Source organism: Diorhabda carinulata, chromosome 3 (assembly GCF_026250575.1).
Source record: "Diorhabda carinulata isolate Delta chromosome 3, icDioCari1.1, whole genome shotgun sequence".
Lineage (NCBI taxonomy): Eukaryota > Metazoa > Arthropoda > Insecta > Coleoptera > Chrysomelidae > Diorhabda > Diorhabda carinulata.
The window spans coordinates 27,202,822-27,229,822 of record NC_079462.1 but is presented as its reverse complement, the minus strand read 5'-3'; the positions used below and the strand labels follow the sequence as shown (position 1 = coordinate 27,229,822).

At 32.3% G+C, this 27,001-nt stretch overlaps 2 protein-coding genes across 2 annotated transcripts in view; both read left to right on the top strand.

Annotated features, from left to right (window-relative positions):
* The window catches only part of LOC130891112 (out at first protein), a 230,257-nt gene that overhangs the window by 185,542 nt on the left and 17,714 nt on the right, over nt 1–27,001 (top strand). The window contains exon 3 of the mRNA XM_057795674.1: nt 16,531–16,849. Coding sequence (XP_057651657.1) covers nt 16,531–16,849 — 319 coding nt within the window. The remainder of the gene's footprint in view (nt 1–16,530; nt 16,850–27,001) is intronic.
* Nucleotides 6,454–10,354, top strand: LOC130891116 (protein Flattop). Its single transcript, XM_057795681.1, has 2 exons — nt 6,454–6,671; nt 10,014–10,354. Exons 1-2 carry the CDS (start codon nt 6,476–6,478, stop codon nt 10,235–10,237), a joined length of 420 nt encoding a protein of 139 aa, XP_057651664.1. The 5' UTR covers nt 6,454–6,475; the 3' UTR covers nt 10,238–10,354.

The window sequence follows — 27,001 nt, the reverse complement described above, 5'->3', positions numbered from 1 at the left end:
TGCATAACCTAATCTGCAAAATAGATATAATACTTAATTAGGAAGTTTCCTTCTAGGAAAACATACACTAAGCTAAATACAGATACTCTAAGATGATAATTTTCACATAAAAATCAAAAACCATCAATGAGTTTATCTCACTAAAGTTCAAAATCAGAAATTTTTGTTATACATACTCTGTGTAGAAGTATCATCCATATAGTTTTTACCATTATTTCACATCTATTTGAGAGTAAACAGTAATTTTTTGTGAGATTAACAATAAATATGGAAAATGAAATTTAGCTGTAATCTCCTAGTCTTCTTTCCAGTTTCAGATTAAGAATCTTTGTCCAATCACCAATAGCTTTTGGAAGTAACTATCACATTTAGAAGCTTGTTATGATCGACAGACACGAACAATGGATAAAAAACAGAATGGAGTAACATTATGGAATTTCATTGTTACTGAATACATAGATGTTGTGACCATATCTTTTGGTCTTGAGGAAATCCCTATGGAAGTCTGCAGAAATCTGTTCATTAGCAAGCTAACAAACATATGAACTAGGAAGTATTCAACTAATACTGAGCTTTGTTACCAGATGCTATGCGCTTATAATTTTGAAATGTTCGTTTTCAACATATCAAGAAAATACTTCCAGATATCTAAAAATGTGATAACAAAGACGCTTAATTTTAATTCAGATGAAATACTGAGGGTTAAAATTACCGTATTTTTACGTACGGTAACTCATTTAAACGTATTTGTAATTAGAAACAATTCATTCTATGATTGGAAACGCTGTACAGCTTAAAAATATACTTTGACTATAGACAATGTGAACGCGTTACATAGAGTGAAACAGGATACATTATTTGGGAGAAAAAGACCATATATGGTCAAGGATATCAGGTTTAATGGCTCACCTGACACAACACAGTCAACATACAAGGAGAAAATGTGAAAGTTTCAATTCTGAAGTATTTTTAGCTGGAGTATAATATTAATTGACTTTTCTGCAATTATCACTAAAACGAACAAGTTTTAGACAAAAAGTCATTTGAAATTGTACTACACTACAACAGATATTTTTCTTCCTTATTTCCAAATAAAAAACGATAATAACACAAGTATGTAAAAAAGTTGAGTTCTCTTTGACTATATAGGAGAGCTGATAAGATGTGACATGATGTGACGAAAGAGCTAAAAAATGGAATAGCAAAGAGTTGTAGAACAATGGGGTCCATGTATAATATTCTGAGAACAAAATTATATCCAAAGCAGCAAGGATACGATTATACTCTGTGGGTGTAAGTAACAACGATTCATAGAGAAGAACTAATACTGAGCTAAAAGAAATACATAAGGAATCTAATATTTCTAAGTAGTCAGAACCCAAAGGATCAAGTGATTAGGACTCATGTACAAAATGAATCCTTATGGTTTTGTGATTTCTTGAAATATTTCACGTTGGTGTACTACATTTGCCTCCAATCGTACGTGATTTGACCATTATTCAGTCGTCACCTTCCGTATTGCGCGCCAAGAACTTCAAAGTATACTACTCTCATTCTACATGGTTGGCTCAGCGATCTCATCCTTTCGTTTTTTCTTCCGACAAACAGTACTTATTTAAGTCATAAGCTCTGTAATATTCTCGGGAGAAAATTCTCCGATTTTGTCTCTCAATACTCCTCGCTATAGGCTTCATTTGCTGCATATGAACAATGTGTGGTTTGGAATGTCTACAGCTTGTCTGTTCAAACTGGTAGGACTGGAAGTGGAAATTGGATCAGTTCATCTCCCCGTAAGTCCTCTCTATTTAACCTTTTACATTTGGTGAGAGAGGCACAAAGAAACCTAAATAATTTTACGCAGGCCTATGCCTCTGTTGAAAAAAATATATGTTATCTTGAACAAGTTCAGAGTACCAAGAAAATTAATACGACTAGAAGGACTAGCAGTCAATATAGTAAAAACGAGAATATTCAAAGAGAAACAGAAAGAGAACAGAATACTCAAAAATAAAAGGAACTACAGACTTGTATAAACTGAAAATTCCAAGTAATAGACTTGGATCCAATTGATTGGTCCAGGCAAATTTGAAGACCTCGGAAAAGGTGACAGGAAGAAGTCGCATCTGGTGGAATTCTATATTATCTTCACTTTCGCCAATATACATCATCAATGTCATATAGTTCCTAGTGGAGTAAAGGGGACATGTCGGTATTTCAGCAGCTGTGGTAAAACCATGAAGTTGCTATCCTTTCATGGCTGTTTCGTGGGTTCCATCCAATTTCATGAGGGGTCGCCATTACCTTCTATTCTTGGCTATTTCTTTAGTCTCTTTCCATGCAAGTGTATCTATTACAGTACTACCTGACTAGTTCTTAATGTTCGTCTTTTGTCTGTTTTCTATGATTTAATGCTTGTCTGGTAATTTTTGTAGCTGGTGTCCGTAATGTAAAACCTATACATCTTAATTTTTGTTTCCTCGCCTGTATTACTCATTTTATAATTTTAAAAATTTGACATTATAAAAAGGTATATATTCAATGCAGAATGTTCTGAATCGCGTTTATCGCGTTAGTCGGTCATATCATGTTGATTTTGTTCAAGAGCTACGGCAACTTTGCAACTACATCGCTTTTGTGGAATTTACTTGATTTTGATAACAAGGTCAATTATGAAACGCATTGTATTATGAATGTCATACTAAAATGAGATGTACTGATTTCTAATAACTAAATAATGATATTTCTGTAGAAAAAAAGTGATATGCATCTCGACGAAATACTAACTTTTGTCTTGCCTGCTTGTCTGTCTCGACAATACAGATTCTTCTCATTTTTGTACGAATGAACCACTTGTTATGTATGTTATCATAATTCTTTGCAAATCTGTATTTCATTCCATACAATAATTGAATATGTCACCAATAATTATTTCCGAAAACATTTAAACGCATCTGGTATTTCAATTGTTGTCAATGAATCTTTCTTTGTCTTTAATTAAATGATATTCCTGTAACTGATCGCTTTCAGCTTTAAAACCAAACAGCTTCTCCATCAAACGGAAATTCAATCAACAAATAAATAGAAAAAAAAATTTAGCCATCATTTGGTGGCGTAATCCCAAGGAAAGCATTCGTCGAATTGTTGTTGGAGAATTACATTTCATCAATTGGCAGCGCGATTCCCTGGTCCCGGCTTAATAGGCTCTACATTTTCCTTTGTCTGAGTTAAGGCTTAAACATGGCTTTAACTTGTGCTTTATTTGGTACTTCCAATTTCCTCATTTTACTTTATTTCGCTCGTTTCAGGCTTTGCCGGGATTAGCAAATACAGTTTCCATGTATGGCGGTGACAGAAATAAGATAATTTATTATCATTTTACTGTAAGTACGTAAAGGTTGGAACAAATTAGTTGGGAACTTTTGGTTAAAAGCTTAGATATACGTATGTCGATTTTATCCTTCAGATATGAATGTTGTGCTGTAATCGTATTTTTAATTACGTCTTCACTGTTAGAATTATGACGTACTCACAGCTTATAATAGAAATACTGTGAAATATATGAATAAACTAGTTTCGCACAGATACAACGTTGCCAGATCGCTAGTAGTTTTTCCAATCTCGTTACTTTTCTCACACACATGGATTCCAATTATTGAACGTATCAATTTAATTATCACTTTTTGATTTCGAGATATTCTACAATCAATATATTGTCATTGTACAACATCAAAAAATATATAGGGTGTACCAATTTTACGACAAACTCCTATATATGGGATATTTTAAAAAAATATCAAAAAATCTTATTGACGAAAATAATAGATGTTTGAAATTATACCAATTTATAGAGGCCGCAGGACTCTCAAAATATGAGCATTTGAAATACTGATGGATCGATCCAATCGCACTGGTGAAGTGAGATACGAAAAAAAGTCTTCAAAAAAAGCTTTAACTGGGAAAAATTAAAGTACTGTTAAGAATTACCAAGGGCCGGCATGCAATCGTGAGAAATATTTACCATAATCCAAAATCACAACCCTCCACGGAAAACAAACGTGGTCTAATGTTAATCTTAGAAACTTAGAAATTAAACTAACCTAACCTAATAATTCATATCCAATTTCGACGGACTTACTAAGGTTATCCTTACAATCAAATTATTTATCAATAAATTTTTTTGTATAGTTCGTTCTAAATTAATAAAAAAAATATATTGGGATTGGCATATATGTCAGATTTCATATTAGAGACACGGATAAAGCTTCATTCGGCCCTTTTCTTTAAAAATGTTCGTGTCTCTATGGTTTAAATTAGAGTCACGGATTTTTACGTGGAGGGAGTCAATAGACACATATGCCGAAGTTTATCGTAAGATTTTCACATCCTGTATAATGAAAGCTTTCGTCGTAAATCGTGCCTTTCAATTTAATTAATAACTCCTGTGTAGTATCATATTAGTATATCCAATTTCAACATTTCAATTATCTCTTCCTTTGTGTATTCTTTAGTTGAAGTAAAACTTTCTGGATATTTCCCTTTTTTGTTTATAATTCCCATGACTGCTTCTTTCATTTAATTCCTTTACAATTTCATTAATCAATTTGTGTAACGGTTGAGAAAATCATTCTTCAAATACTCCGAGATAACAAGCAATCAGTTTATTTTCTCCTTTTTGATAAATATAGACCAGACATTCTAACGAATACACTTCTAGAATAATAAAATAAGACTTTGAAAATTTTTAATTTCAGAATTAACTATTTATTTGCGAGGTTACATAGTATTGCACAAAGCACGACCCATTAAATTTTTTGTAATATATATTGTTTATATCTGAAGATAGCCAAGGTGCAACTATAACAAATTGTATTTTTTTATGCGAATGAATCCTTTCTAATATTATAAATGTGAATGTAAGGGATATTTTAAATACATCTTATTTCGTCAAAAGCATTTGATTTTTACTTTTAGGAAGCTTATAAACAGACTTTAAATCAAGTAACCAAAATATCATATTATGAATAAAATTTCGAGGCCATTTATATGTTCACTTTCTAGAATCGAATTATCGAGAAATCATTTTTTTTGTATAAATAGAGAAGAGCTGATACGGAAATTATCAGGAAAACGTTTATTTACTTGTTTCTATATACGGCGGTGATTTGTTTTTATAAAATCAATTTCTAGAAGGGCCTTTCACGCAAAAACTACTTAACTGATCATCATGAAACATTGTACACATATTTTTGGAGGTATTAGAAGTAACATAGGATACTTTTTATGAAAAAATTATTTTTACGAGATATAAAACAATTTTTTGTCAAAAATTTCAAAATATAGCTTCTTCAGCGCCATCTAGCATTCCGGTAATGAAGTTCCAATCCTGAGTATTGTAATACCGTTGCACACGGTATTACCGACGGTCCAATCCAATTGACGATAGTTTCAGTTGCTTGGAATTTTTCTTTATGTCATTTTTTTCTGTCATTATGTATGCAGTATAGAACTATTTGAATTTTTTAGATTAGGTGTCATTTCTGTGGTTACTTGCTTCTCAATATTTTAGATTTTACTCTTTGGTTTTAATTCATACTCTGTTCAGTTCTTCTTTAAAAATGCCTTGGAAGCAAAAGCCCCGTGCAGCAAATATTGCAAGAAATAAAGAATCTTCGGCTCACACAGAGATGAGAAGACAACAGACAACAATTCATAATGCAGAAATGCAGACCACGCGCCGTCGAAATTTTTAGCCTGCGGATTGGTCTGTATTTAATGGTTCTAGGTTTCAATGTGATCCTTCAATTTAATATGATAATCATCTTTTGATTGCTATTGGCTCAATGAATAAGAAATGTCGCTATTGCGATGCTTTCAAATGGAAAGATGAAACAGGTGGAATGTGCTGTTCCAGTGGTGAAGTTTCACTTCCATTACTTGGTGAACCAGAAGATCTTCTAAAAAATCTATTGTTAAGTGTTACAGATGAGTCGAATCAATTTTTAATCAAAATAACAAAGTATAACTAAAAAGGACACATGACATCAACTTTTACATTATCAAAGTCATAGAGAAAAGTCAAAAAATATGGAAGAAGTGCCAAAAATTTAGATAAAGAATCATTAGTAAAACAAAAATAACACCAAAGCTGGCAAAAGTGTCCTTGGAACCAATAGGTTAAGAATTCAGGAAAAGTGTAACTTAGTTTCCGAGTTTTGACAATGAAAATATTATAGCAGTTTCACATTTCGTGAAACATTTACTTCAATTATTTACGGTAAAACATACGTGTCGTAAAATTTAATGGCGATCAGTGCCTTATTAATCGCTAGGTTGAGTTTATGCAAAGTTTGGAATTTACTGTTATTGGTCAATCAATACAAAATTCTGTTGTGAACTTAAAAATAATAAACTGATCATTGACATGTATCATTCTAGTTTTTTTTTTGTCATAAATATCATTAACTGTCACAATAAAATGGCTAAATCGTATAGAGCTTCCCAATATGATTCAGCATATATTCCAAAACTTCTTAGAAACTGGGAAATTCCACATTTTCACTGCGAAATTCCTGTAGCCCGGCTCGGAAAAACTCAAATTATAGCCAACAAAAGAGGACATTTGTTACCTGAAATACCACATCCACCGCCAACACCTTGGGGAACCAATTTAGGTAACTTCAATTAACTATTATTGAATATAGTAATGAATAATAGTTATAAACAATTCAATTCCGAAATCAGGCTGAAACGTCGAGAATGATATATTTTAAAACAACTATAAGAAGTAGAAGAAAAGAAAAAGGGTGATTTGTCAACAAAAGGTATAAAAAAATAGACATTAAAGAAATTTATATTATTATATCTGTAAATGTGAGCTACAGGAACCAACTTCTCAATTTTTATATGAATATTCACATTTCGATTTTCCTATAGCGTTAAATACTGACAAAAAGAAAGTATTTGTTGCCTGGATTTAAGAAATAGTTCAGTAATAAATTGAAATACTTATTCAAAGAATTAAAATATCCAGTTCGGTATAATTCGGTACTTAAAACTTTTTAACATGGAATAGAATCGTTTGTCATGAATAAAGAATGACATATATTATCTTTTTTTTTCCTTCAACTTCCACACGTCTGTTTGAAATAAATTCCCAAAAGAGAAAACGACAATATATATCATTTTCTATTTCTCATATATTTTCAGTGAAGTAGAATACACGTATCTACGCTTTGACTGCTATGAAGAACGATGTCTCGTGCATGATAAATTACATCCATTATCAAATTTTGATACCCGTAAAAAATTTCGTGTCGAAAAAAAGGTATTTCCATAATAGCTAAATTGTGACAAACATATTTTCAATTGATTTCATCTTTTTTTCTTATTCATCTTATTTTATTACCAGAAAATGGTACAGATTGATTTTTAAATATAATAACACTATTTTATTAAAATTAGAACAGAAATAACTCATAATTTCCTTAAAATCTGGTCGTTTTTGAGAAATCTCCTTAATAATTGAGAAACTGAGAGAAAATCAACAAAAATTTCCCGCAAATATATCAATAATGTTTGATTTCATGGTATTAAATTATATATATATATATATATATATATATATATATATATATATATATATATATATATATATATATATATTGATTTTCGAATAGAGGTGAATCTTTTGGTTCACAATTCTATAAACATTCGAGAAAGTTCAGAAAATCAACCTTAAAAACGTCCTTTTAATATCTAACTCCCAATGTTCACCGACAAAACTCTACCAACTATATTTTGGATATTACATAGCCACTTTGAAACTTACTAGTGGATGAAGAGCTCTTAAAGAAACTCCAGGCTGCACAACGTTCTTATGGAGTATAACGTAAAAGAATCGAGTGGACTAGATAAATGACCAAGGTACCAGACCTTCTCAACAGAAACAAATCACTCAAATGGCAAGGGATTTGGCGAGAAGAACCGATAATAGATTTATTATTATTAAGGAGAGATTTGTGAAGAGACTGCACTCTAATAAACAATTGCACATTGCCTATGATGATGATGATAATAGCCACTATTATTACTAAATATAACAATGTGCAGACACATTCATTTAATGTGAGAAGAAGCGAAGAAATGAGACAATATCAAAAAACCAGAACCAGAACCAGAACCAACACAAATACAACAATGCAAGTAAAAATTATCGCGACTAGAACTGTAAGAACAAGTGATCATCATCGTCTTCGAATTGATAATACGCGTATCAAAGACGACCACGATGTGAGAAATAGTGGGCTAACCGTGAAACCTCTTAATTGTATATAATAAATACGAAAACGAACGTAAAAAGAATCAACTACCACAATCTCTTGATAATCAACTACAAGAAGACCATGATCTAGGCAAACTAATAAACTAGCTAAAAGACTGTTAATCTACCAATAAAATATGGAAACTATAACTAAACTTTTATAAGCTCTCAATTCTTAATTTACTAGATAAATACATCAGTCAACTCACTAATAACCCTAAAAGGTAGCTGTGGCCGAGTTTTGAATAAAAGTGTTTTTGTTAAATTCCATTTAATTGAAGAGAGTCAGTCGTACAATCAGGCCAATACTTTTCCAACTCACCTTTATCATTTTTATAAAAACATTATTTTATTCTCAAAATAAGCATTTGTTACAGCTATGATTTGACAACAAGTTCTTTTCTTTGTGTACTTTATACAAGTCTGCAAATAGACAGTAGTCTATTCTAACAAACCTTAGAGGAAAAACCCCCCTTTTTTAATTAAGCTACAAATTTTGTAATACGAATAGGTTCTGTTTTATGATTATTTAAACCAACTGTACCGATGACAACTTGAAAATAGGATTGAAAATTTGAAAAATCCTACAACTGGAACTATTAGACCTAGAACTAATCATTTACAACTTATACAATTAACGTTTCACTACTTTTAAAAGTAATTTATATAAATTTTCTATATTTGTTCATTATCACTCATAATTATAAACTCCTAACGAACTCGTATTTATACCCCAAAAAGAATTTCTCAATAATTCTAGAAAATAAACATTCAAACAAATGAATAAAAAGGTCTTCCAAAAAATAGATCCAAAAAAACAATTAAGACAAATCGCCGCTAAGAAAAACAATAAAACGCCGAATCGGCGTATCCACCAAATTATAGGCTTTCTGTTGTGGACGAGTTTGTCACAGTATTTAGTTTTCACGAGTTTAAAGATTGGAAAGTTGGATTAAGTGGCTCTGTACTATCACACACAACTATTTCAGATTACTAATCTGAGACTAAAAATGTACACATTTTTTTCGAGAAATATTGACTTTTTCATTCACGTCCTTAATTAAATTCGATCTGAAGATGGCTGAAGACTCATATAAATGCTCCATTGTACTAAAAATCGTTATGAAATATAAGAAATCAAGTTGACTTAACTTAAAATACTACAATATACAATCACAGAAACGCAAAATTGCACATTTCCATATGAGACTTGATCCCGCGACCATTTGACAAGGCGACTACCTAACCACGCCTATGTTACCTGATTTTCATTATAAATCCTCAAGCGATAAAATTCATGGATGAAATCAAAGTTCAATCAATTAATAATATTTAAAAGTTATCATATATTCGAATAAAGTCAAAACTATTCATATTTTATTATCACTTCGAAATTAGTAACGACATCTTCTGGTGCAATTAAAAATATTCTTTGTTTTCACTAGACCCATCTATTTTGTAATTCGTAAGTTCAATATATAACATATAATTATATTATAATATTGACTTTAAACAGACCAACAAACGGAGAAGTTGAATAAAGTGTAAAAAGTAACCCACTACCCCATTTCATGCAGGGAAAACTCTTAAAGCTTACTGAATTAACTTAGCTGTTGGTTAAATTTCTTCTATATTTTGAGTGGTTTTTAAAAGCTTAAACTTGTTATTAATCTATTAATGTTGATTTTATTAGACACTTGGGATCTTCCAAGACGTATCACGAGAGAAGTAGCTGCCCAACTAAACGGCATGAATGAAAGAAAAAAGTTGATAGAGAAATGCAAAAAGCGGTTAAATCAAAAACCAATTGTACACGGTGATGGACAATTTATTAAACATTATGATGATGAAGAAGAGGAAGATAAAACACCGGAACATTTATGCCCTATTCATGATATAAAAGTAGAATATATTTGAAAATTTATTTTTATAATAGCTTTATGAAATTTGTAGTAAATGACACACCTCTATACGACGAAGATTATTTTTTGAACGATCAATTTCAAAGTTTATTTAATAAAACTTTTACGACTCCGCCTCAAGTTTTTTTACGTCTAATTCAAATTTTATATCGTCGACAATAACTTTTTCTTACGGAGGACTATACGATTGAAAAATATCTCATTATTGAAATTATAACTTTTAAGGGTTATTTTTGAAAGAAACTTGTTTTAAAACAAAGATATTTGGAAAATTCATTTGTGAGCCTCGCTGTAAAACCATCACTCGAAATCCGGCATCGATTTAATGGTTAAAAAGAAAAAAATTAACAAACTCCGTTGTAGGGACGGATTTTGTTTTGGTATGCAGATCATGGTGGCTTAAATTAAAGCCATTCTAGTCTCGTTTGCAACACGAATATGAAAGAAAGTTTTAGGGATAAATTGTAACTACAAAGAATAGTCCGCAAGGATGATTACGGATACTGGAGTAGAGGTTGTCCACTTTTTCATGTCACGTACTTTGTTTTAGTTCTTCACGCCTTTTTGTCACTGCGGACGGTTAATTTATAGCGTCATTTTTAGGTGCAACACGAAGATAGATGCGTAGTAAAGGATTAAAAATAAATAGATGATAAGAAAGGAATTTTTATTGTCAAGTCCCTCTTACATTCTTTTAGATAAGATTTCTACTAACGCAAGAATGTTTGAGAGTGTTGTTTGAGTTTTGAAGCAAACGAACGTGTTTATATTATTGCTGAAAACGAAGGACTAAAACTGAATACTGTTGATAAACATATCGGGTGAGTTAAAAAATGCACCAATCGCTACAATATATTCCCTCCTAACAAATCATACCAATGGTCACTCAGTCCATTTCAAATGTACATATTGCATGTCAAAATCTACCTCACAAACATCAATTCAACAGTATCAAACCATGGTTAGCGAACAGTAAATTATAAAAAAAAAGTTTTATGAATAAAATCAAGATCTAAAGAAATCGTTTACGGTTAATCACTTTGTAAGAATGGGAATAGCTAAACATAATTTACGATATCTCTTGCTGTGTTGAGACATATATTTCTGTTGAAGGAATGTCAGGATTAGACAGAAAAGCGAAAAAATTGGCACAAAAGAAAAGAGAAGCCAGTTTCAGTTTGTGACAGAAAATTATTCAGGAGCATAATACAGCTTTACGCCTCTGTTTAGGTGCTTTTCGATCTAGTCCTGCAGAAAGCATTTACTGCGAAGCTAATGAGCCTCCTCTTTGGATCAGACGGCAGCAAATTCTGCTTTCTTACGCAGCGTCCGTATCGGCTAACCCCCTCAATCCTGTCTACTCGCTTTTCACATCAAATTCTAACACGTTACACAACTCCTCAGCCTTGCCATTATTAAAACCTATCCCTCTAATTTTATCCCAGCTGCTTGACGGCGTCAACCTCAAACAAACTAGCCCCCTTCCTATCCCCTCTACTCCCCCATGGACTATCAACATTCCTAAATTCAACACATCCCTTATGAGATACAATAAGCATGCAACACCCAAACAATTAATTATAAATGATTTTAATGACATAATAATGAATAACCACTATGATTTAGTGTTATACACAGATGCATCCAAAAATGAAACAGGAGTAGGCTGCTCTGTTACAACGTCACAAATTGCAATAAAATCTTCCCTTATCCCATCAACCTGTAACGTTCACACAGGTGAACTATTCAGCATTCTACAGGCCATCAATTCAATCTCTCCACCTTATAAGCTCGTCGCCATATGTACAGACTCACTTGCCTCTATTTTATCCATCCAAAATATATTTACCGAACATCCTATTGTCCAATCAATACATGACTCCTACCAGCTTATCTCATCCCAAGGAATAGCAGTTACTTTAATTTGGATACCTTCCCACATTGGCATCGAAGGCAACGAACTAGCAGACAAACAGGCAAAAATTGCAGCTACATATACCGTCACCGACAATGTAATTATTGGAAAGGATTTAAAAACACAGTTCAAAAGAAAATCCAGAGTTACATGGCAGCAGCATTGGGACACTATTAACACATCCCTACGTCAAATACAGCGTTCAATTGGTAACCAACCTATTATCTTCGCTGGTCTCTCAAGGCAAGACTTAACTGCGATTAGAAGAGTAAGAATTGGCCATTCAAGACTTACTCATGGATATCTTATGACTACTACTGCCAGACCATTTTGCTCCAGCTGCAACTCGTACCTAACCATGAAGCATATTTTGACCGAGTGTCGCAAATATACCGTCGAAAGACAACAGTTTCGGCTTAGCCAGAACTACAATGAAGTCCTTAACAACTCGGAACAAATTACCTCTCTACTTCAGTTTCTCAAAGATGTACAGCTGTACCACCAACTATAGAACAATTGTGTTACTGTGTATTCATATTGTATACTTGTATCAATGAACCATTTCATATTTAATGTATTGTAACCGCTCCCGTGCAAGTGGCCATAGTAGCCGAGCACGTTAATTTTAAATAAAAAAAAAAAAAAAATCGATAAGAAATATGGAAACAACATTCTAAAGGAGCAGAATGTAGTCCAAAAATCCAGAAAATTGACATGCAAACATTCTGAGAAACAACAAATCGAACAAAAACCAAAATTTAGTGTTCCGCCCACTAAAGGTATGGAAATCATTATCGACGAAGAGTCATATTTTACTTTTAACGTAAGTGTATTTCAAAAGACACAAAAAGTTCAACTCGAAAGTGTTTGTATTGTTGGCGATATCTTCTCGTGGTCGTTCTTCAGCATAATCTATATTCTGAAATTTGAGACGCAACTACTCATGAAAAATTAAGGAACAAACTGCGGCAAATGCCAAATACAGTATTTTGTAATTTAATGCAACATTTAAAAGAAAATTACGAAAGTGATTCAGATGTGTGTATAGTTTAGTAACCAAAACAAATAGTTTGCACACCCATAAAAATTTTTATTCCAGAACAAATACGAAGAGGCTTAGAAAGTAGATAGTAGATAGAAAATATATAATATCTCAAACCCTCTAAAGATCCCAAATTAGAATTAGGCATTAGACAACTTAAATGGCCTAATAGCTAGCAACCGAATCTGATTAGAAAAATTAAGATTCAAAAGTACTTAAACCACGTGACCATCATTGACAATGCTTTTCAATGTGGGTGTAACAAAATAATGGGATAGCATATGTTAATAGCATATGATCTTTACCTAACGTTGCTAACAAAAACTACGCACGAAATAAAGCTTTCTGTAACCTAGAATAGACAACAAGAAACTTTGGACTCTAAGTTAACCAAGTATTCAACAATAAACTAGAATATAACATGCTTTGTGAGGACACAAACAGTGATGGAGTATATATGAGGATTGCCATCAGGTATACTGGAATTAGGTTAAGTTTTCAATTTTTCAAAAACACAAAAAAAAACGTTTTACTAGATTCTAGGTTTCACCGAAGCAATCCACAAGAGGACACCCCCCGACACGATAACTCCGCATTTCACAAGCAAATGCAGAGGTATACATCGGGGACAGCTATAGAGAAAGCGAAGGACCACTCGAATTAGATCTTCTCTTACCGAAGAAGGTTGGAAGAGGTTTACCCGAGGCAGCGAAACACACACACACATTAAGACGTCCAGAACAAGAAGCCAAGAGTGTATAGCCAACAGGCCAACAAAAAGATAAGGCATTCCAGAATCTCCCATAGAACTCAGGGGAGAGGAAGGAGTCTACGCGTGAAACTGCGACGCGAATGAGAATGAGGACCTGTCGAAAAGACAGGGGGTGGTTGAAATGTCATTCTTCGCACCCACTGCGGATTTATCCGGGAGTGGATGCTTAGAGGGACGGGCTTTCTCACGCGCTCGTGTGTGTGTGTATACTGGAAAAAAATAGAAGGAGGAGTATGGGAAACCGGCGAATCAAAATAAAAGATGCTAAAAGATAAAAGAGACGCAGAAATTGAATAGGACAATAAGGAGAAATGAACAAGTCATGAACCCTGGATGCCTGTATTTGAAATATGATAATAACGACCCCGTTCAAAGTATTCAAAGTTTCGTTATTGTACAATTTATTTTATACCCTTATATCATTTGATTTTGAAATATCGAAATATATTGAATAATTTTGCTTCCATCCACTGGATCGGAATTGATGAAATTGACCCTAGAGCATTTACAGTTGGCTTATACACGAAAACAAGTGGTATTTTAATTAATTGCCTGCAATTATGGTAGTTAATTGAATACATTTCAGAGGCCTTACTTTTCAAGTTGACCGTATCACGCACAGTTGTCTATCATGCAATAAATCCATTTGAGGAATAGAGTAAATCAAATAAAAAATTCAATTTAGTCTTTATTTGATGACAGTGATCATCGTTAGAAGTGTTTAGAAAAAAACTATTCGTCGATAATTGATCCAAAAATTTCATATGTAATTGGTAGGTTGACCTTGTACATGATAGTTTTCAAAAGTTATCATTTGATACACGGTTCATAGCATAGATAAAAGATATACAGGTTCATAGATACTGACGTTATTACTTCCTATGATATAGAATTGCGTATTGGTGTGAACACATGACAAAGCATCGCATGATATTACCTTTGTTAGTATTATTATGGTAATTAGTTGAGATGCTCTTAAGTTATAGTTGAAGAAATCACAACATCACATTCATATTTGTGTGATCACCACTTACATCAATGCACTTTTACGAAGATGGTTCCAGAAGTACCTCGCCCAACAAAGAAAACACAAAAATTTTGGAATTGTACGAATCGTCTCTTAAAAACTCAACTTTTTATAAAAATTTTTATTAACTACGACTTTTACAAGAAATATGAAGGGATACACAATTAACAATCTAACGAAACCAAAACTAAAGTCAGACTGAGTTGTATAATTGTGGTTTGGTTAATTTATTTAAAAAATATTGACTCGGAATCGAATACTCTATTGTAAATTTTTTCTAATCACAGTTCTTTCACTTAGATGAATTAATAAAGTTATAAATAATTGTTGGGTTAGCAAAGACAGCATCCGATATAATTTCTATATTCTATCGTAAAGAGATACTAAGATATTGTTTGGTCTATCTTAAAGAGGTTCATAACTCGTATATGCCACAATTCATTGCTACAGATCTAACACCAAAAGTTACTTGAATCGCTTGATTTAAGTAACTTTTGGTTAAGTAAGTAACTCAATTCGCTGTACAAGCGAAATAGAGTGGCTCATAAAAGACTTTAACCACCAAATGCACGTTGTAACTGTACTTTTTTGTTCACTTGACGACCTTGAAATCATAGTAGATCATGGTGCGCGTATGATTCTAAAAGTATACAGAGGCTCATGTACCTAAATACCCATGGGGGTAAATCGGCTGTTGCGACCTGCTTAATTCCTATTTTTAGAGTAAAAAGTTTATGAACCAGTTTCTAGGAATCAATCTGCACCAGATAAGTCTTACAAGAAAGCAGCAATATTAGGCGATTTGCTAAACAGAATAAACAATTAATATTAAATTCAGACGAAACATTTATCTTCGGTCCCTGAAGAGGATAACTTTGCTCCTGAAACCCACGCCAAACAGTATAACTGTGTAATGTGCTGGTAATGGATGGTGTGTTCAATATGAATATCACTGTTTTAGAAATTCCAACAGAAATATAAGGATAAAATGATGAGCAAATTATTTTTATTATTCTAAGAACCTGAGCTGCTTCACATTTTTGGAATGAAACCATTAGAAAATTGTAACGATTAATATTGAGCTCACTATAGAAAAAAGTGTTTTCTCAACGTCCCTGTCTCCAACCTATAGAGCAAAACAAATCACACTCTCTATCCTAGATTTAAGGTTAGGTTTATATTACATAAAAGGGCTTTATATTTGAGCTCCTTTGTTACCATTTCTTTTTCAATTTCGACTTCTTTGTTCTTATTTGGGTCAAATAAAATATGTAATCTTTGATACCTGTGCTTATCTACTCGCTTTAAAGCTGGTCCATCAAGTCGAAGATAACAATTATTATCTATTCTTGAATGTCACTATGAATTGTTTATATTATATCTGTTGGTTTATAGGTTAGGTTGATATTGAGGTAATTTTCTCATTCATTCCGTTTTTCCCGCGGTGCCTTATTAAATGTAATGAGGGTATGAGTTCAATGGAGTTGTTGAAACCACCCTACCTCACTAATATTGTTTAATTTTTGTTTCAGGAAGTTCAAGTGCTCAAATCTCTCATATTGGGAGAAGAAGAACGTGGCCAGAGTCAATACCAAGTAATGTGCTTCATTTTCTATTTTCCCAAAGACTCTTTTATATCTTCTGATGCTATGGCTAAACTACGTCAAAAGAATCCTAGTGCGATTCGATTACCCGAAGAAGATCTTGGAAGAACGAATCATTCGATGGATTACGTGGTACTTTTGAAACATGCAGGCATTATTTCGCCTCATATTGGTGATTTGTGTAATGAAGCGGGCTTAGCTACGTATACGTTACATGAAGATGTAGTTAAGTGGGCTACAGCACAAGGTGAGAATTTGATCGAAAAATTATTAGATTCTCATGATATGAGTGGTAAACAGTGATATACGCACGAATAATATGCACCACTACATTAACTACTGCAATAAAGGGACAAAATTTTTAAATACTTGCTGCGCTTAAGGATTAAGTTGCTACTAAGAAATAATAGTTTGAACATACCCTATGTATAGCAATAGTCACTGTGGATTTTCTTTCTTTAACTATTTATTTAATGGAGTGGGCTCAAAATTTGACAAAGGTTACTTGAAACAAAAAATATAGGAAAGTTATTTGTGCTCAACTCTATGATTTAGGCAGGTAGTATAATCTAGAACTACTAGTAAACAATAAGATGAATCTTAAAAGAATAATATTGTCAAAACCCAAATTCAATTATTTGAAAGAAATTAATTGTTACGCTTAGTTACAATTTGCAAACATGCAATATTCCGAACTAGGCGAGAATCCACGGGAATAGTGATGATTTGCTACACAAAAATGTGAACAATTAGATCTCTTGATTGTAATGTTTCCATCATATCACGAGTTATTAACTTAAAAACTGAGTTATGATATTGCTTACAAAGGAATAAAAACTTTAACTAATCATTGATAATATTATAAAGCAAACAAACAGCAACGAAGTTTTCCTACAAAATCCATTGGTAATAAATTTTATATTGTTTAATTATTTATGAATTAATCCCAAAGGAAATTTACAGAAATGATGATTAGATTAATTAAATAATAATATTTTGTTTATTCGTGGTTTTATTTGTATTTTAATTTTAAATTTGGGGTACAAGCAATTTTACGTAATGAAGGAGAAAATTGCAAATTATCAATAATCGAAGTCACCGCCAAGCATCCTAATTGGAAATGGCTTTAATAAGCACGCTATTAACGGAATTTTCTCGAAACTCATATTTATTAGTCGACGCATATTTACTAAATTAAAGTTTTGAAGAAAAATCTAAACGGCATTTTATATAGGAATTGGTGAATCAATCAATAAAAAAATATTTCGATAGCAAAAAATTCATTTATACCACCTCTACATACTGAACACACTATTTACACTACCACTACACCAACACCAACAATTACACTGTCTGACACGCGTTTCGATAATCAAGTTATCGTCTTCAGAGACTGGAAGTTTGACAGTCAGTCAGAAAATGTAATTGTGAGTGTTGGTGTGGTGGTAGTGTAAACGGTGTGTTCAGAAAATACAATACATCGTGGGTTGTATGACAATTGATTAAAAATTTACATGTTAGCATATATTTGTGCATTGTTTTTCTGTATGCAGATGTCTTGGCAATAGTCTGTAATGAACAAAAATTATGAAAAAGGTATCGGAATAACTTATTAATGTTACGTACTCGTACCCGACATGACGCCGGTCCTGTCCGGCTATAATAGTATTCTATGATTTGGTGAAGTCGCAGACCTTTTGTTAATTTTCTTATATATGTTTCTTTATCGTAGCAGGCGCATTAGTTTACATTGTTTTCTATTGGACTAATTTCTTGGAAGATCTATTTATTTATTTGTTTTGTTTCTTTATTTTCTAGAATGTTTGAGATCTTGGTTTTGGATATATAAACGGTTTGCTTTGCGCAGTTAGTTAGTCTATAATAAATAGTCATAGTGAAAGGAACGAAATAGAAAAGTAACCGAAGAATTTAAAGAATTATATAACTTAGTTGAGGTTGAGTGATAAGTTAATAAAGTGTAAAGCGTTTAAATAAATTAAGAACGTAAGAGACAGTGTTTATAAATTTATCCCACGAAAGAAAAGATTGTAAATAAATAAGAAAAACATTTCATTGATAGATCATATCTCGAAATAGAGTCAGTTATTATTTTTTCTTAGGAAAGAAGGTTCGTTGTCGCTGAATGTTGAAGTAGGGGTAGTAAACAGTGTGTATCACCAATATGGTTCCATAAACTCCAACGTAACATTATGTCGCTGAGCGGATAGTCTTATCAATAAGGCTCGAATTTGTATGCAAAGAAATTACTTGAAATATGCGCATATATATGCATGAACTTTTGGCAAAATATGCACTAAATCTCAAAATAGGCAACAATATATACGACGTGATGGAACAACAAAATCAATAACCTTTCAATACAACTACATGTTTTTCTACAGATTGTATATTTTTTCATTAAATTGGTACATAGAAAAACTACGTGTTATGTTGACCGGCGTAATCAGCGCATTTATTTCAGGTTCAAGTTTTATTTCTACTGAAAATTCTTCATTCAATAATTTTGACGTATAAGACTAAGTAGTGTAGCTTTCGTTTCTAACTGCCTTTAAGTTTTATTTTTGAAATTGATTGGGTAATTGCTCCCTGTGCTTTATACCTTTTTTATGAAATTTTTTATAATAAAGGTACTTTTCTCGAGATAGGACATCGTTCCAGTAAATATTTTGTAAATATAAGTTGATGAAACTTTTATATACTTCAACATTTACAATTACTTAAGAACAGAGCACTTTCAAAATAATATGACTTTTTTCAAGTTTCTTGAAATTCTTTCAACGTTAAAGTGATGTTCAATCAATATTTCAAATTCTTATTTCTCATTTTCACCCAAAAACATAACAGTATCTTCATATGAGTATCGAGACTAAGCTATCTATCTATATATAAAATTTTGACAACTGGCATCATACATATGACGGAAACTAACAATATTATCATTACATTAAAAGTATCACTCTTCTGTCAAACCGCCCTCGTATATTTCACATAAAATTCTTCATTATTAAACAAAATATGACAAAAAATCCAATTCGTAACAAAATATTCTCATTATTATTAAATGTAGTGATACTTTACCTCTTTATTATATGAATTTCCCTCGAATAATTCAAATACTGGAAATTTTAATACATGAGAAAGTAATTTCGAAAGTTAAGAACACGTTTAATTTATTTCAATATTTTATTACTGCTCGGGGGGTACTGAAAACAAAAAGAAATATTCATTATTTCAGTGAGTAAGCACTTACTAGGTTAAAACCAAGATCCTGAAAGCGGAATTAAGGTAGATCTTTAATGCTCTATATCTCTATAGAAACCTCAAATAGTGGAAAATCTCCCGGGTATTAGGGTTGATACCTTGAAACTAATCAAAGAGGAAATATCCAAACCTTTCATTATTATAATAGATAAAATTATTGAGCCTGAACTGCCTCCGATGAGCTCGAGTTAGCTATAGTTTTTAAAATTTACAAGTAAACGTGAATTGCGATATCTCTAATAACAATTTCCGTAAAAACTTTTGACAAAATTGTTACGAATAGGCTAACCGACTTTTTGTGAAAATTGGGAATGTCCAATATTTCAATCAATATCAAAAGTATACAATAAAAGTCTGCTTTGAAAAATTTCATTTTCTGACTACAAAATGTTCTTGATCTATCGTTTTACATTTCTTAATGAACTTTTATCGATAAGTTCAATTACTATTCTACTAACCCAGCAGTTTAAATTTCTAATTGAATTAGTAAGATAAAATTTCCCAAAGAGAATGAAAGACTTTTAATTAACAATTTGAGAGACAAAAAGGAAACGACAAAGAAAGAGAGATGAGTTTCAACTTAAATCTCTGTCACGTTTTCTGGTATATTATAGCCACAACTCGTATTGTCTACATTTAATCGTCAAGGTAGATATCGAAATCGGAATTAAACCTCCGCACTCTCATTTGTTGAATTTACATTTTGTAATCCCCAGAAGACCGAATTAATTCGAGGAAATGCCAGGAGATTCTCCAGGCTATTTCAAAAGTTTGAATTATTGTATTAAAACGGCACTAGCGGTCAATGGAAAACGACTACAACGGAAAAGAAGATTACTGCTGCATAATTAAGGATTTATATCTTATTATACATATTAACACAAAATTAAATTCTAGGATGTGACGCAAATAATTTTTATTGAAAGTGATGGCAAAAAAGTTATATTAAAAATACGAAAATATTAAGTTATAAGTTGAAAGGTCATATACTGCTAGCAAGGGAGCTTCAGAAAATTTTCATAGGTTGTAACATACATTAACTTTCAAGCTGTCTCAATTAACTGAAGTATGTACAGTAAACTAGATGCCATAACGCAAAACATTCAACAAAAACTATAACTAATGATCAGACCTCTACAAGAAATTCCTACAAAAACTTTTTTTGTTCATAATTCAAAGATAATATTCTATGGTCTGTTGAAATTTATTTCAAATGAGATGTACAATATGTGTCCATATTGTAACGGACGGGTACTATTTACGTAACTTTTCCTCGGTTTCTTCAATTGATATTCCACGTGAAAAAATGTTCAGTTGAAACTCCAAATTTTTTATCTATATTCAGCAATTTTGATATATGACACCAGAAACAACAAGAAAATATTATCATTCTATGATAAGTAACGCGTTTTCTTTATTTGCTTTTATTTTTAACATTGTTTCTTACATTTTATTTATACTCATGCTAATCACTCTTACATAACCTCTAATTTTTGATTCCTCATACATCTTTTTAATCATAGTAAGATTGATGATCCAACCGATTCATCTTACTATCTCTATAGTTCAATCTATATCCGCTTTGTCTGTTTTCAGCTCTACAAATAATTTTTTAGTAACATTCACCAGCATATAGTAAAGCCTCTCCTTGTTTGAGCCAATTTTGGATGCTGTCGCTAGCTATTATACATTCTGCTTCAGACTATGGTCTTAGGTGTGTTTAGACTGTGTAAATATTATGTGCACTATTAGATTACGTTTATATATATACTTTATTCATCCGGCTAATCGTTTTCTTACATTTATCACAAGTACCTTGTATACCACATCTAAAAGTAACATTGCTTCATAGTTTTTGCACTCACTTTTATTCTCTTTCTTGGACATAAAAAATAGTAAAGCCTTAATTCATCTGTTGGGCATTTTTCCAAATAGTTCTTATTATTTTTAATATACTATTTGATACATCATCCTCGCGGTATTTAATAATATCTGCTGTGATTACATTTTTGCCTGCTCTCTCAAGGTTCCTCAAACTGTTATTTGCACAGCAACTTCCTCTCCAATCGGTTCCTGTACCGGTTTCTCATTTTGTATCTCCTCCTCTATATTATTTCAATTTTCTTCTTCGTTTTGCTTATTCATTAATTCTTAGAAATATTGTGCCATCTTTTCACCGTTCATGTATATCTGTCAAGAGCCTCTCTAATCATCACTGGACTGAACCACTCGGTTATTATCTTTGCCTCTTGATTTCTTGGTAATAATTTCTCAATTTTTGCTTTCAAAGTGTTTCTCAACACTTTATAATTCTTTTTTCCTGTAGTTCCTATTTCTCCTCTATATTGGACTCCTTAAAATATCCTTTCTTGTTTGTTTACTTCTTCAATTTTAATGTTCGTCCTGCCAGAGTCTACATTTTCCTATTTACATCCTTTCAATGTTCTTTTTTTATTTCATTCTACTCATATTTGCGCTAAGCATGTATTCCTTCTCTCAATTTATATTATATATATCTCACTTATCCTCATTTCATTAAAGAATTATTAACTTGACGTTTCCTAGTACTAGCATGTGATCTGTACCTCAAATTTGTTAGTAACTTTGTCACATTTGTAAGTAACTTTAGAAATTTTCTTTCTATTAGTCCTCACGTCTGCTAAAAATCGAATTGTTTTATGTATCATCAAAGTTTGTACTCAATATTTCCATTTCTTGCTTTTATTGATACTTGCTTACTTACTCTTGTATATTTATCATTTTTATTTTCCAACAGTCCAATATATTTAATGCTGTTGAATGAACTTTTCAAAAATATGAATGTGGCAAGGGTGCATTCATGCCAAATTTTACAAATTATTCACATCTATATTTTTGATATTCTTTATCCCATATTCATTATTCAACGTTTCAAAGGTAAGCCCCAAACTTATCCAAATTTATCATATCTCATTATTTCTTAAACAAGTTTGAAGAATATTTGAATATTTTTCCTTGTACTATGTATATGAAAAACGAATGAAAAATGTTGACCCGTCCAATCTATTCATGAGAATAGTTTCCAAACAAACTTCGATATCAACCGTAAATTCATTTTTTTCTTTTGATCTTCTTGTATTCTGAATAGTATTTGTATTTACTGGAAAAGAAAAACTTAAACCCTGCATGTTTTGCAAAATATTCACAACAATCTTGTTTGTGACGAAACTCATTTCGGTTATGTTATATATTCACAAGGATTTCCATTTTAGTTAATTAAGTCTCACACTCGCCCTGTGCATCATATATTTTGCTTTAGCTAGAAATTCTATGATAAACATGAGGCATTAAATCTTCACTGAAAACTGAAACTTACAACCCAGTAGGATTCCTACGATGAACATTAAATATGTAATATAAAAGTTTTTACGTATAAAAGAAATTACACACTTCCATTGTATTATTATTTTGGTGAATGCTTTAAAATTTATACCAGGGATATTTACAGAATGCCATTAAATTATGGCATTTTATGAATACCCCTTGTAGATAGAATACTATCCTATCCAGAAAGAGCTAAAGCGGAGCCACGCAAGTTGAGTCGTGAAAAACAAAATAATAAACCAAGTAGCCTTGTAAACTTCAAGCAAAACAAATAAAAAGAAACTTCAGTCGGTGTGAGGAATTAGATATTTTCAAGGGCCACGTATACTACTTATACCAATGCTAAGATCTGTTATCGATTATTGACTATATATATTTTGGTTCAACCAAATTTGATAATAATTTTTTGACGATTTAATTTCTGTACTATTAGAATAATATAATTTAGGCCACACGGGAGAATGCAAGTTAAAACGTATGGACGGTGCGCTCGCCTCCTCTCACGTTTACTCGCCTCGTCTCCCTGTCGATTGACTCCTTGTCGTTTTATGGACGCGAGTCAAAGGAGGTAACGTCGTGAATATAGAATGAATTAAGAGTATTGTTGCCTCCGTTGGTCAAGATTCGTATCAAGAGCCTCTAAGAGGAGCCTCGCGAAAGTTTGGTTCGAACATATGATACAAATATTTAGATATGAATTTAGTTTATTAAATTATCGAATAATGAATTTACTTATTTATTATGATTATAATGAATGCATTAAATTCCTCAATAATAATCAATTAGCCGTTGAAATACCAACCTGATGAATATGTAAATAATACGATTATACTGGAAAAAACTTCAACGATTTTAATTAAATTCCTTTGCCATGATGAAACATCAACAAAATTGCAAACGGTTCAATTATTCAACGGTATTTGTAATTCAATTCGAATCCCAAACTGAATTCCAAATATTGTATATATGAACATATTTTATGATAAAGCGGATTCTAAAATGTCACCGGCCAAATTGATTTACCGGATATAAACAAACACATTTCAATAATTTATTAATCTTTCTCCATTGTTCGACGACGATGTTTTGGATTCAGCAAATCGACCAACGGCAGCGGTCCATTTTGTTTTGCTTACTGTTAGGGAGATTATCAATTGCTTCGGCTTGATTTACCTAAATAGTCTAGGACCACAGTTTTTATAACGACTACTGTTTTCGGTTCTGTGTGAATTCACAATTATTCATTTCTTTTTTGTAAACCTTTCAGTTTGTCTACACATCCATGTCTCTACAGAACTTATTCGACTAAGAGTGTTTGATTCTCTCATGTCTCGAAATATTTGCTAAAAATTACATATACTTTCATTTATAATGCAACAACAATGAATGTGAAAACAAAAAACATCCTTACAAATAACAATTGTCCAATAGTCGATATCATCAAAACTGCTGATTAATAATGACAATCGAGGTCAATATATAGACTAGCCTTTCGTGGGCTGAGAATAGGGAAGGGTATTTGTGATTGGGTATTTGTAGTCGTTAAGTGAGGATACCTAGAGATACTACTATAAAAAACCACTTTGTCCATTGCTCAACTTAGTAGCCCTTATACTGTTGAGCAAGGCATAATTATAAAGTTACTCAAAACAAGTATGGCTATTTGCCAGTCTGGGACCCTTTCATGGTCAAACGTTAAGTTTCAGTGCAACTAAATCAAACAAAATCAAACAGATTGCACGGGTTTGTGAACTTATGGAATGAAATTGACACTTCACAGTGCTTCAGATTTGCTCACACAGTATATAGCTATAGACATGATCAATCAATCATCAGAAAGCAGTTGGGCCTTTAGAAAAATGATAAATGTTCACAAGTTCTACTTTCTCAGTTCTCATCAGTAACCAAACATGGGTACATTATCACACCCTCGAATCAGAGCCTGCAAGTATGGAAATAGAAGGGCCCGTGAAAGTTAAAAATCGATTGTTTGCAAGGAACATGGTTTGCACCATCCTACGTTCTTACACAGACCTTTGACTATTAACTCAACTTACTACTGCCATCTTTTGTATCAAATTATCTGTCATATTCGACGCAAAAGACGAGGTTGTGCCATCCCTGCTTCTCCACTGCAACGAGAGGTCCCAAACAGCACATGAAACGTGACAGAAACTTGTGGAACTGAACTTTATCTTTATCATCCACCTCAGAGTCTAGATTTATTATATGTGACTTTCACGTACTATACCATTCAAACAAGCACTTGAGGCAAACGACTTGGGATCAACGAAAAGTTGAAACATTCAAGCGCAACTGGTTAGCTACTCGGAATGAAAAAATTACCACAACTTTGGGATATATAGGATGTATAGCTAATAAAAGATGGTGATTATAACGAAAAATAATTTGTAGAGATAGAGCTGTTTATGGTAAAATAAATTTTGTATATATAGAAGCTCTTTCATATTTGATTGTGTACCAAGAAAAATTTCTTGACATTGATTTCAAGCAACATCATGACAATATCAAGAAAGCCGAATGGTGCAGATACTATTATTTGTCTACTTGTGTTAAACTTAATGCCTAAAGCTCGAAGACTCTCAAATTCACCCCATACTAGATTTCGAGATTGTAGGCTCTCTAGAGGTTTGTATTGCAATAAATGTCATAGGTGTATCAAGATAAACGCTTCAGGCCATCAGCTTTGCGTAACCTTTTTGTGAGACGCGACGCGACAAATTGCTGACCAATGGTTTTAAGAAGGAGGTAAGCCAGTTAACATTCGTGAACTCTTCATTCCATTTATTGGGCTTTTTTATTTCGATACGATTATGGTACCATCGAGTGGTGATCACAGTTTACGAAATTTTAGTTAATACATGAGAAATGTTGGTTATGGTAACCGATTACATGTATTCTAGGCAGTCCTATCTCACTTATATTGGTTATGGAAACCGATTACTTATATTCGAGGCGATATAAGAGGTAGGGGTCCTATTTGAATGGGAATTCTCAAGGTCGCAATATATATGGCATGTCTAACTATGAAATTCTACAATTCACCACTCATGGATAATGCTTCAGGCGGCAAGGAACACTTCAACGTGATAGGAAACCCAGCATCGCCATATCATCGGCTTATTCCTTATTTTAAACTAAATTGTTAATAGTGAATAAAAACCTTTTCAATAATAATAATCGCTGAGTATGATAATCTACTGAATACCTAATAATACGCAAACAGGAAACGAGTCAAAGATCAACACCAGCAAGACACTGATGAACACATAACAAACATAAAATATGCAATGAGACTTTTTCTACTATTTAGATCATTTTTCGATTCTCATAAACATAAAATATGGATTGGACTATATCGTATCCCCTAAGGCTTTTACTACACACATTTTACTCCAAACATTTTTGTACTGTTGCCTATAATTCACCTGTTGGAGTTTCGAGTTTAGTGAAATATTGTTGTACTGATAAGATATCCGATTTCAATAACTGCTAAAGTGGTTTGGCTTTCAGTAACAATGTATGAATGCAAGTATACATTTCCAACCTAAATGCTCTTTAATCGCCGATGAAATATATTGTCGACCTCAAGTTGAATTGGAAACTTTAGGTTTCGAGAATACGCTATAATAGATATGCTGGAAAATAAACAAATAGTACGTTACGTTATCATAAACTTTAATAAAAACATATTTTTTCATGTATTGTTATTCTTGTGGTATTAATAGTCGTT